The following is a 13394-nucleotide window of genomic DNA, read 5'->3' on the forward strand; positions in this document are numbered from 1 at the left end:
ATGAAAAGTGACTATGTTTCACAAAAGAAACAGCCTCTTTGATTCTCCCCAGGGCTAGTCAGCTATGGTAGGTTAGCTTGGTTTTATTTGATGGGCACTAGGAATACTTAATCAAACCCAAATCAATCAATTCCTGCCAATCCTCACCAGCAAGGCCACCATTTGAGCTAGATTCCATAGGATCATTCTTGAGAATTGCTAGCTCTTTATAAGTTCCTTGTATGTCGGTATTCCTAACACAGTGATTCATATCAACATAAATAAAACCTTAGTGGATTTGTTAATCCAAACCATTCCCCACAGTGACAGAGAGCACAGTCCCAAACAGAGATAAAACTTGGAGGGTAGATGTTCACAACAGGTACTGCTGAGGAAGCCAAATAAGGACTGGAGACAACAAGCCCTGAACTGTGTGGGTGTGCAGCTGTAAGAGTCACAGGCTTACTTTACTCATTTATTTATTTTGCAGAACTGAGGGCTCTTGCACAGGCTTGGCAAGCACACAATCACCATGCTGCATCCTCAGCTCTATTAATTTACAGCTTATTGCCTGTTTGGTGTATATACACATCAAATCTGACATCAAAACGGTTCAAGTTTGATATGAAATTGTCAATTTCATAGAAATCATTTTTAAAAGTAAGCAGAATCTTATAATTTCATAAGCTTGATTTTCTCTTTTTATTTTTCCTTCTTTCTTTCATTCCTCCCTTCCTTCCTTAATTTCTTCTTTCGAGTTCCATTGTGTCAGATGTGTTCTTTCCCAGTGATGCTTGTTATTTCAAGGTCAGATCAGTCTCGGCAAGGAGACTGTGGATACCCAGCATTTCCAATGACTTCAAGAGAACAGACAAATGAATATTAATTGGTTTTAAGCATTGCAGGACACAGGAGAATTTCCTGGCTAGGTGACATGACACTTCATGACTGACTGTTTGACAGCTCTTTCATTCCAGCAAAAAGCAAGCATGACAAGAGTTAGAAGATTCAAAAGCCAGATGAAAATCTCAAGGTAAAACAAGCCCAGAAATTTCTTAAAAGAAAAGGATAGATTATCCAGGGTCAAAGCATATTGTCGAGTCTCAGGTTTGACTTTAAAGGTCTGGTACCCAATGGTTGAAAATGAATAATTGCACTTGGATGAAAATTGTGAAAATTCTTCAAGAGTGATCAATGTGTAAAAACTTTGACTGATGATTAAGGTCTCTATTCAAAGATGGCTAGAGTACTGAAAGAACTAAACAGTCTTTGAAATTTAATTGTTTCTATGTCATTTTCTTTACTCATTTTGTGGGGTGATGGATAGGTATATATACCAAGACATGCATGCAGAAGGGAGAAGACAGCTTCCAAGGCTCAGTTCTCTCCTTCTACCATGTGGATTCTGGCATACAATTATGCTCAGGTCATCAGGATTCGTGAAGCACTTACCCAGTGAGCCATCTTTCTGTCTATGTAGTCAAATTTTTATTCTCTTCATCATTAAGCCCTGTTGATAACAAAATCCAAGTTCCTTTTGGTAATTTTTATCTACGTATTATTTGAACAAGTATAAAATATTAGCCCCATTTTATGCTAAGGACTGTTAAAGTCATTCGGGCTGTAGCAACACTAGAAGGTACAGCTGAGTGGCTAGAAAGATGGATGCAAAAAGTAAAGTTTTGCTCTTGGAGAAGGAATCAATATATAAAAACAAGCGAGAAGAAGCTAAATGGCAGAGATACAAGGTTAGATGCCAAGAAATAAACCAGGCAGGAAATAAAGAAGTGTAGAGCTTCCTCTACAAAAAGAATGTCTGGGAGGTGTGTCTGACAGTGGAAAAGATCCTGTTTTCAGAAAGCGGTACTATTTGAGGGTGAAAAGCAAGGTTACAAGACAAATAAAAGAAATGAGACTACAAAGGAAGTCATATCTCATAAATAAGAACACGTGCGTACATTTAAGTAATAGTAAAGTTAAAGTAATTAGAAAAGAATGAAAGAATCATTTTTGGTGTTTGACCAAAAATGTTAATAATGAGAAAAAGGATTGGCAGTTGGAGATTAACTGACAACTTAGTAGTGTGGAAAATGTCAAGCTGAAGAGAAGGAAATGTAAAAATTTAACACGCTACAATGGACCGTAGGCCTCATTCATGTTTCCTAGTTTCAGAAAACTACAAATGTAAATGCTTACAGAGGAGAAGGAAGGAATTGCAAAGGCCTAAGGGTAAAAGAAAGTGCATTTTCCCCTATAAAAACAGCAGTGAATAAAATCCCCATGATTGTTTGTTATGCAGGAATGTAGACTCAAAGAGAAGCCAATAGTCTAGATTTGAATACAAAATATTCCAATCTGTAAATGTTGGAAATGGATTCGGTGTTATAAAAATAACTCATGGTGCCTAGCAACATGTACTTATAAAACAGCAGAGAGACGATCAATGAAATGAAATTCATCATCTAATATTGCTTATATGAACTTAAATTGATTTACCTAAAAGAGCAAAATTTTCTAGAAAGTTCCACTTATGTTGAGTGAAGTAAGTCAAACCCACAGAGATAGTTCAAGAAGACAAGACAGACTATGAAAAATGAACGGGAAATACTCAAATAAAAGATTATTTTTATATAGACATATGATAGTTAATATATAGTATGGAATGAAAAATACGGTTATCCAATTTTCTGTTCATATTATACGAAAAGCAAACAAGTGAATGACCAGGACATAAAACAAAAGTTAAAAGTAAAAGTTTGTTTACAGTTGGTTTGATCTGATAGTACTTGAATTTAGCTTTTAAATTCTTATTTACATCTTGGGCCACAAAAACTGCCCTCAACGTAGTCCTGAAATCATAGACTGCTAAGTGAAGATGTTTAGTGGTGGGGAGGGCTCTGAGGACTATGTGGCCACCAATGGTACTGCTGAGTCATTTGTTTCTGCTGATGATTCTGTGCAATGGGCCATCAAGAGAGGGAGGTGAGAAAGAGAATGAAAGAATTTACCAGAAATCTCAGATCTCTCTCTACCAAGTTACCCAATCATGCTTTGGACTACTCTGCTTTCAGTAAGAACAAAGAAGTTCTTGGACTTTTCTTTTAAAACTTACTGTTACATCTGCTTTTGCACATTACCTGGTGGTGAAAGGTGATAGCATTTAGATCAGTAATATTCCTAATTCCTCACAACTCACTCCATGTGAACAATAATCAGTTAACATGAGACATGGACTTCATCCTACCTTCTTCCTCATTGATGGTTGGGGAACAGGAAATGCTGCATCACTGAGTGCCAGGGAAACGGGAATGTAAAATGATACTGGCAATGGTGGAAAGGAATGAATAAAAGTGTGTGTACACATGGAAGTATCACACTGATGTCCTATAAATCATAAACTGAATATGACTGAACAATTAAAATTGAAGAATCTTTTTGAGACGAAACAAGGAATGAAATGGCCCATTCTTCTGTCCAATTTTGTAAAGAACAGAACCGCTGAATACTACCATTGTCTGTACTTTGTTGAGAACGTTTGATAATTCTAGAATGCTGCTGCTACTTACCAAACATCAAAAGGACTATACAACTGGTATTCAACAATTAAAACTAGAAGTGGAACTGATGTTCTGTTCTTCATCTGCCTTTACCCTTGACTCAACTGTTTCTGAGGATAAGTGGAAAAGGGGTAAAACATTTAAGACAGCTTGTCAAATCCAAAAGTAAATGAAAATGTTTATAAAAAGAGCTTTGGTGAGGCCTGAGGTCTTATTGAATATTGTGACTTTTCAACTCTTACCTTCCAAACTTTACATAAAGAGAAGGTGGAAGCTGTAGAATTTATGTCTAATTTTATCATATGGCTACTGTACTTTGGAATTGTCAACCACTAGATAACATGTTAAAGTATGCCTATAAGTTGTTCTTGGCTGTCCATAAATGGTTCTATCAGAAGGTGGTAGAACCTTCAATGTGGTGGACACAGTAGAGAAAAGCTAGATAACTAGGGACATGACTGATAAGGAGGATGGGACTCTGTCTCCTTTCTTTCTGTCCTTCCCTTGAGGTACTAAGAATCCCGATTCATCATATACTCACTGCCATGATGTGGTACCTACCTACAGGACAATGATGCCTAGCATAGACTGGAGTGTCTGAAACTGTGAGTGAAAGAAAGCCTTTCTTCCTCTGAACTTAATTATCTCAGATATAGATGGACATAATGACTTGAAATATATAAATTCAGTGTTGTAAAAGGAGCTGCGGGCTGCGTTCCTACCACCCGGCTCCTGGCCGCCTGGCTAGCTTATACCCCGCAATAACAACACACAAATTGTATTTATTTAAGCACTGCCTGGTCCATTAGTTCTAGCCTCTTATTGGCTAACTCTCACATATTGATTCAACCTATTTCCAATAATCAGTATCACCACTTGACTGTGGCTTACCAGCATGAGTCTAATCAGCGTCCGTCTCAGAGAAAAGTGCCATGGCATCTGCCTGATTCTGCTTTCTTTCTCCCAGCATCCTGTTCATTCTACTCCACCTATCAAAATTCTGCCCCATCAAAAAGTCAAGGCAGCTTCTTTATTTGACCAATGAAAGCAACACATAGAAAAAAGACCCTCCTACAATTCAGTAGGTATTCAAGTTATTTAACATAAGATGATTGTACAAAAAATAAGTAGAGCATTATTTTACTCCATTAAATTCTTAAGTTGAAGAATCACTGATATTGTCCATTCACAAATACTGCTTATAAGAAGTTGTCCTGCTACAGTTTAATTACTTCCTACATTCGTTATTGTTTATTGTCCCCTATCTTTATTTAACTTTAAAACCAAAGAACAAGGGTACTGAAAACAAGGTAAACATACTTATTTTATCAAGGACTTAATTTTAGACCAAGGAAACTTCCTGTATACTCCCAGGCTGTGGAGGTTTAGTGGGAGTCGAAATAGGAACCAAGGATGACTAATCATATTCCAGCAGTATTCCTCCTTTATTAGTTTTCCTCCAAGAATCACCCAAAAGTAAATATTAGAATTTCTTAATTAGTTTTATTCCCAAGCAAATACTTCTAATCATCTTTTTAATAAAGTTCTACTTACAATACCCTTTTAGTGTATATCTTGTTCTTAGAATTAAAAGACAAATTAAAAATACTTTTGGCATCAAGAAATCCATAACAAACCCAAAAATGTGTATCTGAAACTGTAAATAAGTGGAAAATAACAATTGTAGCAACAAAGATGCTAACAACTCATCTAAGAAGTGAAAATACCTACTCACTTCATTTAACTTATGGAATATTGAGAAACACAGAACATCTTAATTTGAGTTGAAGTAACCTATTTCTATTCATCTGTGTATCGCCACGGGGCTGGGGCTTACTGACTAAAGTTCCAGCATCCATCTCTTGCAGGGCTACATGTATCTCTCTCACTCCACCTCCTTTCTTCCAGTATTCAGTTTAGTTTTCCCCGCCTGGCTCTGTTCCCCTATAGCTCTGCCCAGAGGCCCAAAGCAGTTTCTTTATTAACCAATGGTAATCACAGCATACAGAGGGAAATACCACATCATTTTAAGTCAGTAATGTATTCAATACTGGTACTTCTTAAAACAGCAAATTTTTCTAAGCTATATTTTGCATTTTTCTTATCAGTTTTTTTCAGTTCTAATTCACTTTGAAATCTGTCAGAACTATAATTTTCTTCACCATTATTTTTTATCTAGTTTTAATTCACTTTGAAATATGAATTTTTAATTTCTAAACATATAGTAAAATATATTTTTATATGTTTCTTCACTTACTACTTTAGTATATTTTACAGCAGTTCCTATTACTCATCTTGCATTGATGTGACATTCCATACATAATGAAAATAAATATTTAATTTATATGGCGACCTACATAAGTATAGAAAGAGAGCAAATAACCTTTGAAGCAATTTTGTCATAAAATTTCATGAGAAATTTTTATTTTTTGTAATGACTAAAGAGATTATTAACTTTGATTTCATCAACAAAATCAGAAAGATCAACATCATCACTCAGATTGCTTGGAAAAATAATCATGCTGAAGTTTTTGTTTGCTTGTTTGTTTGTTTGTTTTTTATTTAGTAACTATTCATTTTAATATTTGAGGTGATCACCATTGAATTGCAGCAAACTGACTACTGTTTGCAAAAATGCAAAAGAAACTGTATAGCTGTCTAAAAATTTTTATTTCCCCTCCTCTCTAAAACTTTTTAAAGGAACAAAGGAGATTTTACAACGTAAGTTGGAAAGGTGTTCAAGATCAACAAAAACAAACATATATATGGGGGCTGGAGACGTGACTCGAGCACAGGCTGCTTTTCCAGAGGACCTGGGTCCAATACCCAGCATGCACAAGACACCTTCAACAACCTGTAACTCCAGTGCCAGGGATCCTGTGCTCTCTTCTGGTCTCCATAAAGCTACTCACACAACCACGTGCACATACACACATGGTACACAGATATACAATCAGTTTTAAAAACTCAGTCACATAGTACATGTTAAAAGAAAGAACATAGATGTTCTAAAATGTATTTTGATATGCAAAATATACTAAAGTTGACTGGATAACACTAGTTTAAAAAGAAAATTGAGGGCCAGCAAGATGGTCCAGTGCATAAACACCTGTGCCAGCAAATCTGATAATAAGAGTTCAGATCACTGGTACCCATATGATAGTAGGAAACAACCAACTCTGGAAGCTGCTGTCTGACCTGCAGATATACACACAAACATGTACTCATGCACATAAAATAATTAAGTACATTAAAAATAAATAAATAATTGTAATGTTTAATGCAGATACCTGATAATGAACTTCTGGGAAACATGAAGAGAAATTGCAAATGGCTTCCTGAAATTTAATCACCTGGAAGTTTCAGAAGAACTAGATAGGAACTGACAATTCATTGGAAAACAAGTCTACTGGTGCCTGATGACCATATGGTTGTGCACTTAATCTTCAAAAAAGTAAGAGAAACAATTCAGCAACAAAGATAAAGCTTAAAGATGAAAGGGATCATGGTAAATTCATATACATACATACATACATACATACATATATACATACACACATATACACACTCACTGCTAAAGTTAAAAGCATACATGTCAAGTCAGGCAGTGGTGGTGCATGCCTTTAATCCCAGTTCTCGGGAGGCAGAGGCAAACAGATCTCTGTGAGTTTGAAGCCAACCTGGTTGAAAAGAGCTAGCTCAAGGACAGCTAGGACAGTTACCCAGAGAGACCCTGTCTTGAAAAACCAAAATCAAACAAAAAAAGAAAAAACATACATGTCAAAATACATTGCATGAAAGTATTTAATTAATAAAATACAAGTTATTCATTTCAGTAATGCAACTCCTGGAATTTTTTACTAGAAATATAATGAACATAACTAAGGAGGAGACACATGGAATTTATCATAGAATAGTATTAGAGTAGTGGTTCTCAAACTTCCTAATGCTGTGACCCTTTAATGCAGTTCCTCATGTTGTAGTGACCCCCAAACATAGAATAATGTTATTGCTACTTCATAGTTGTAATTTTGTTATTGTTACAAATTGTAATGTAAATATCTGATATGCAGGATATATGATGTGCAAACCCTATGAGTCACAACCAATAAATAAAGAAATCACACACACATACATACACACACACACATGCACACACACGCACACATACACATTCAGGAAGAAGTAAAGGTACCTACATATTGATGAGCTGATTCTGTGAAGGTAAAAACTGTCTGTTGTATTTAGTGTTTTTCATAAGCTAATTTTAAGCTAGCAATATGAGTTCACTAAATGCACAACTGAGGGAAAACTCACAGAAGGGTTCTCATGAGCCAGGACTGGAAGACTCCAACAATCCCGCAGGTGTGCTAAAGAAGCATCATCCACAATGTGGAAAACCAGATGGCCCTCTAGGGTGGGAAGTTAAGCTCCTCCTGTGTTTTTGATGAGTTTCATAAAACATGCTCATAAATGAGAAAATGGAGAAACAGAGAAGTATAGGCAGTGCACAGCCTTGTTTTTATTTATTTTAGACAAAGGCTAAACACAGGTTTACATGGATGTGTTTGTGACTACCATGTAAGGGTGGAGGTATGTATAGACAGGAACAGGCTGGGATAAGAATAGATACTTTGTAAGTAAGAAGTGAAGAGGATGGACAGTGAAGCTGACAGGGAAGAATAAAAATGGATCAGAAGAAGAAAAATGGCCAACGTATTGGTAAACTTAGACCTGAGCACCATGAAAATTGAAGACAGAAGATGATGATACAGAGTGAGAATGAGCAGTAGCTGAGCGCCACAGCATCAGCACGGCTCTTTCAGACTGAGATGGGGAGGACTTGAAGTGGGAATGCAGATTCTCCACTTTTCATATGAATTAAACCTTAGGAAAGTTTTATTTGAGCCAAAAAATACTAAATATTGGTGCATTCGTATGAATTAGTGCAATTTTAATAACATATAGAAATATGCTTTGTAAACAGTTATCTCCTTAAATAAAAGTATTCTAAACACTCGAAATCCTAAAACAGGATGAGCAAGAGGAGTTAAAACCAACAAATTGGATAGGCAGGTGGCTGGGCACACACTGAAGCTCAGAAAGGGGATTGAACCACCCTAATCATTGAATACCCTTTCACATATTCCCACCATAATCAGGAAATAAATAAAACAGCATTTATAGAGCTGTCACCTGGGCCTGAGTTTCAGCTTTATTACAAATACAAGCTAACAAGCAACGGATCAACCAGGTGGCACTGTTGTGAATGTGTACACAAGACAGGTGTTAGGGCTTTGTTCATGCATATGTACATTTTGTTTATCATTTCATGAGACAACAGACAGAACAAACTTCTGTAGACGCTGACTCGGCATCTAACTATTCTGAAGACTGACACTCTGATAGCTGACTTGCTGATGCTTTACAGGGCTCCGTGACTAATCAGACCTCTGGACTCCTCAAAGCGTTGGGGAACTTCCTTTTAACGCTGTGATACTTTGCATAATTCATAACTTCATTCCTTCTGCATCACTGAACGTCATTCTTTCATGTTTTCCATAATAAACAAACTGCCTACATCAATTTTGTACAACTGCATGCTGACATTTTCTGTCAAATGCTTTCTTTCTCTTTCACGTGCCAAGGATTCCCATTTGTCTATTTGATACATTACGCTGTGCTTCTATCTATTTTTCATATTCCTCCTCACTGCTGCTTGTTCCAGGAAGGACAATTGCCAAAGGAATTTGATAGCCTGGGGTGTCGGTAGACGAGAATGTGTCTTCTCTGACTGGTGTTATGCAACTAAGCAAAGCACTATGTGTCTGTGCGCATGAATGAGCACCTGTACTTTTGGGTGGTTAATGTGGAAAGCTGGAACAGCTTGCCTCAGGTGTCTCTGCAGAACTGACATTAGTGCGGTGCAACCCACACACGAGCACTCCTGTGAAATCTCTCAGCACGGCTGGCTTTCCTATGCAGCCCCCTCCCTACCACGGGATAAGGGACAGCAAGATCAGGATTAAACAGGAAAAGGGTATATAGAGCAACAAATATTTTATTCTATGAAATGAGGTAAGGATGGTACTTCACGAACAAGATTAGAGAAATTGGTTGAAAAAAAAATCCTTCAGGCTCTTCCAGAATAAGAAGTTGAAATCGTGTTCTGCTTACTACTTACCAACTTTAACTTCTCCCATAGAAATGGGGGGGGGGGCTCTTTCCGCCATCTTCCCGCGCCGCCACCATGGTGCGCATGAATGTCCTGGCCGATGCTCTCAAGAGCATCAACAATGCAGAGAAGAGAGGCAAACGCCAGGTCCTCATCAGGCCCTGCTCCAAAGTCATCGTTCGGTTCCTAACCGTGATGATGAAGCATGGTTACATTGGTGAATTTGAAATTATTGATGACCACAGAGCTGGGAAGATCGTTGTGAACCTCACAGGCAGGTTGAACAAGTGTGGAGTGATAAGCCCTAGATTTGATGTGCAACTCAAAGACCTAGAAAAATGGCAGAACAATCTGCTCCCGTCCCGTCAGTTTGGCTTCATTGTACTGACCACCTCAGCTGGCATCATGGACCATGAAGAAGCAAGACGAAAGCACACAGGAGGGAAAATCCTGGGATTCTTTTTCTAGAGATGTAAAACAGAAATAAAAAGCCTTTATGGACTGTGAAAAAAAAAAAGAAATGGGGGGGGGCTGGTGTCTTAGGAAATTCTATGACCTTTTCTGTTACTGGAACACTAACACCATTGTGAAATGTCTAGGTTGCAGTTTATACTCAACATTAAATTTCAAATACTGCCTTTCCAAATTTTCTCTCTGTGACTTGCGTTAGGTGCACATTGTACTTTCTTATTCTGACCATTGTTCTTGATTTATTCTATCCCTCTGAGACAGGTTTTCTTTGTGTAGTATTGGCTTTCATGGAATTCATTCTGTAGACCAGGCTGGTCTTGAACTCAGAGATCTTTCATTTCCTTTTGTTAAATCTATACAGTTTGTTCTGAATTAGCCAGAAATTTATATTCTATCTCCAGAATTCTCTCTTTGGCTGCTCTAATCCATACTTTAACACTTTTATATAATTGTGTGTTGAGCATCTTTTATCTCCAAATATTTTGGACCAGAGTATTTCATATTTGGGATATGTTTGGATTCTGAAATATGTGAGAGTACATTATGAGGTGTCTTGGAGATGGGCCCCATGTGTAAACAGAATTGTGTGCGCACACTCCTGATGTAGGAGGGTCATCTGTCTATGTGTTACTTTCATTGGTTAATAAAGAAACTGCTTTCGCTTTTTGATAGGACAGAATTTAGATAGGTGGAGTAGACTGAACAGAATACTGGGAGAAAGAAGCAGAGTCAGGCAGATGCCGTGAAGCTCCGACCCGAGATGGACGTAGGCTAGACTCATCCCGGTAAGTCACAGTCACATGGTGATATACAGATTATTAGAAATGGGTTAATTAAGATGTGAGAGTTAGCCAAGAAGAGACTAGATATAATGGGCCAGGCAGTGTTTAAATAAATACAATTTCCATGTAATTATTTCAGGTAAAGCTAGCTGCGAGCCGGGCAGCGGGAAGTGGCCCACTGCTCCTTTTACACACTCCCTCCACATATCCTCATATCCTAAAAGTCATTTGATGCCATCTTCTTAGTGTGCCTGTGTCTGAACTGTCAGATGAAATGATGGATGAAAGTTTTAGGGAGGTTTAGCACATCTTTATTGAGTTTTTGAACTCTAGTTTTTCAATTATTAATGTTTAACTGGTGAATAAAAATGGTAGCTACAATTGCTTTTGTTGTTATTGTTGTCCTTTGCAATACTTTTTCCTGTGTATTCTAATTCTTAAGGGATGAGTGTTTAGTACTTCCTCTGTCTCTTGGAAGAATTTATTTGTCCTTTAGTCAAAGTTCTTTTGAAATTTTCCTAGTTTCCTTTGAAGATTTTCAGGGTTTCTTCATATATTGTCTGATTATCATTTATCTTCTTATCCCCAGAGACATTTACATTGTAGCAGACACTTGTACGTGGATCCTGACATCTTACCAAGACCTTGCAGGAAACACCAATGCCAAATAAACCTTTAAATTGGGTTTGGCCTTTCACCAACATGCAGTACAGTTTCTAAACACAGTTTACCTTGAATGACTCCTTCCATGATTTTTAAGTAGAGAGCTTTGGCCAGAGTACGAATCCTCTGCCCTCATTTATAAGTGTGACAGCCCATTCCTGATTCTGTCTCTTTGTGGCAGAGAGTCATTCTACTTCCTAGTCACAATTGAGCCTAATAACTAAAATCTCGGTCTTTAGTTTCAAAGGAGCCACTCTGAGTATGATCTAAGCTAGAACACGTCAGTATGGATCAGAAAGTAAAGAGCAGGGTCCCAACTTCAGAATTAGCAAAAGTTCACAAATATTCCTGATCAGAGAAATGGAACCTTGCTATCAAAGCAGGTATTGAAGAGATACAAATTAGGAATGTGTGCTCTGTAACTAGAATTAAGATTTTGTGTGACAAGCTGTTGCACTTCCAAACTTAAATTACCCACTAAGCATGTGGGGCTAGCTTTCCAACAAATATAGAATGAATGAACGCCTCTTCTTTTCCAGGAAGATATGCAAAAAGGAAAGGAGTGAAGCAGGCTATTTGTTAGAATGCTGACTGTGTTCGCATGTTGTTGTTTTTGCTTTTATTTCCACAAAAGGAAGAAATTAAGTAATAATTTCATATTCTGTAACTGCATTCCATTTGGGTGTATACATAAATGCTCAACAAGAAACATGGAAATGGATGCCAGCTTCCATCCAGAGGGCCTTCGGAGTGGTGAGTTGATTCGGGCCACGGCAGGGGCCCCGGCGAGGGGGACCTAGGACTTTCCCCGACCCCATAGACTCCCAGGTCAGCCTGCCCTGCTGGCTCCACCCTGCTAGCTTCCCGCCAGCCATCCCAGCTTCCATCCAGAGGGCCTTCCCGAGTGGTGAGTTGATTCGGGCCACGGCAGGGGCCCCGGCGAGGGGGAGTTAGGACTTTCCCCGACCCCATAGACTCCCAGGTCAGCCTGCCCTGCTGGCTCCACCCTGCTAGCTTCCCGCCAGCCATCCCAGCTTCCATCCAGAGGGCCTTCCCGAGTGGTGAGTTGATTCGGGCCACGGCAGGGGCCCCGGCGAGGGGGACCTAGGACTTTCCCCGACCCCATAGACTCCCAGGTCAGCCTGCCCTGCTGGCTCCACCCTGCTAGCTTCCCGCCAGCCATCCCAGCTTCCATCCAGAGGGCCTTCCCGAGTGGTGAGTTGATTCGGGCCACGGCAGGGGCCCGGCGAGGGGGAGCTAGGACTTTCCCCGACCCCATAGACCCCCAGGTCAGCCTGCTCTACCTGCTCCACCCTGCTAGCTTCCCGCCAGCCATCCCAGCTTCCATCCAGAGGGCCTTCGGAGTGGTGAGTTGATTCGGGCCCGCGGCAGGGGCCCAGCGAGGAGGAGCTAGAACTTTTCCCGACCCCATAGACTCCCAGGTCAGCCTGCAGTGCTGTGTCCACACTGCTAGGCTCTCCCGCCTGCCATCCCAGCTTCCATCCAGGTACAAATTTCTATATTTCTCCCCTCCCACTGAGGCCATAAAAGTTCCCCAGTTCAGCTGCCTTGCACACTGGGCCTGCTCTGTAGGGGCACCCCGGAAAGAGGGAGTGCCTGTGCTTCAATACCCTGCCTGGGGAAAGGTAGGCATTCTATCAGTGAACTCCCTGCCCAACAAGGGAACCTGACCCGATACCAGAAGTTCCAATAGAGAGCATTGGATCGAAGAGATGGGCAGACGCCAAGGCAAGACCTCCTCCAACA

The 13394-nt window shown here is 39.4% G+C and overlaps 1 protein-coding gene across 1 annotated transcript; it reads left to right on the plus strand.

Moving 5' to 3' along the window:
• Window positions 1–9761: 9761 nt before the first annotated feature.
• Window positions 9762–10232, plus strand: LOC148122977 (small ribosomal subunit protein uS8). The gene has a single exon (XM_087900726.1). It carries the CDS (start codon window positions 9787–9789, stop codon window positions 10177–10179), a length of 393 nt encoding a protein of 130 aa, XP_087756852.1. The 5' UTR covers window positions 9762–9786; the 3' UTR covers window positions 10180–10232.
• The last annotated feature ends 3162 nt before the right edge of the window (window positions 10233–13394 follow it).

Source organism: Myodes glareolus, chromosome 2 (assembly GCF_982192425.1).
Source record: "Myodes glareolus chromosome 2, mMyoGla1.1, whole genome shotgun sequence".
Classification (NCBI taxonomy): Eukaryota; Metazoa; Chordata; class Mammalia; order Rodentia; family Cricetidae; genus Myodes; species Myodes glareolus.

Bases quoted from the DNA above. Each gene is read 5' to 3' on its own strand.
- LOC148122977 (XM_087900726.1), top strand. From the start codon at position 9,787: ATGGTGCGCATGAATGTCCTGGCCGATGCTCTCAAGAGCATCAACAAT.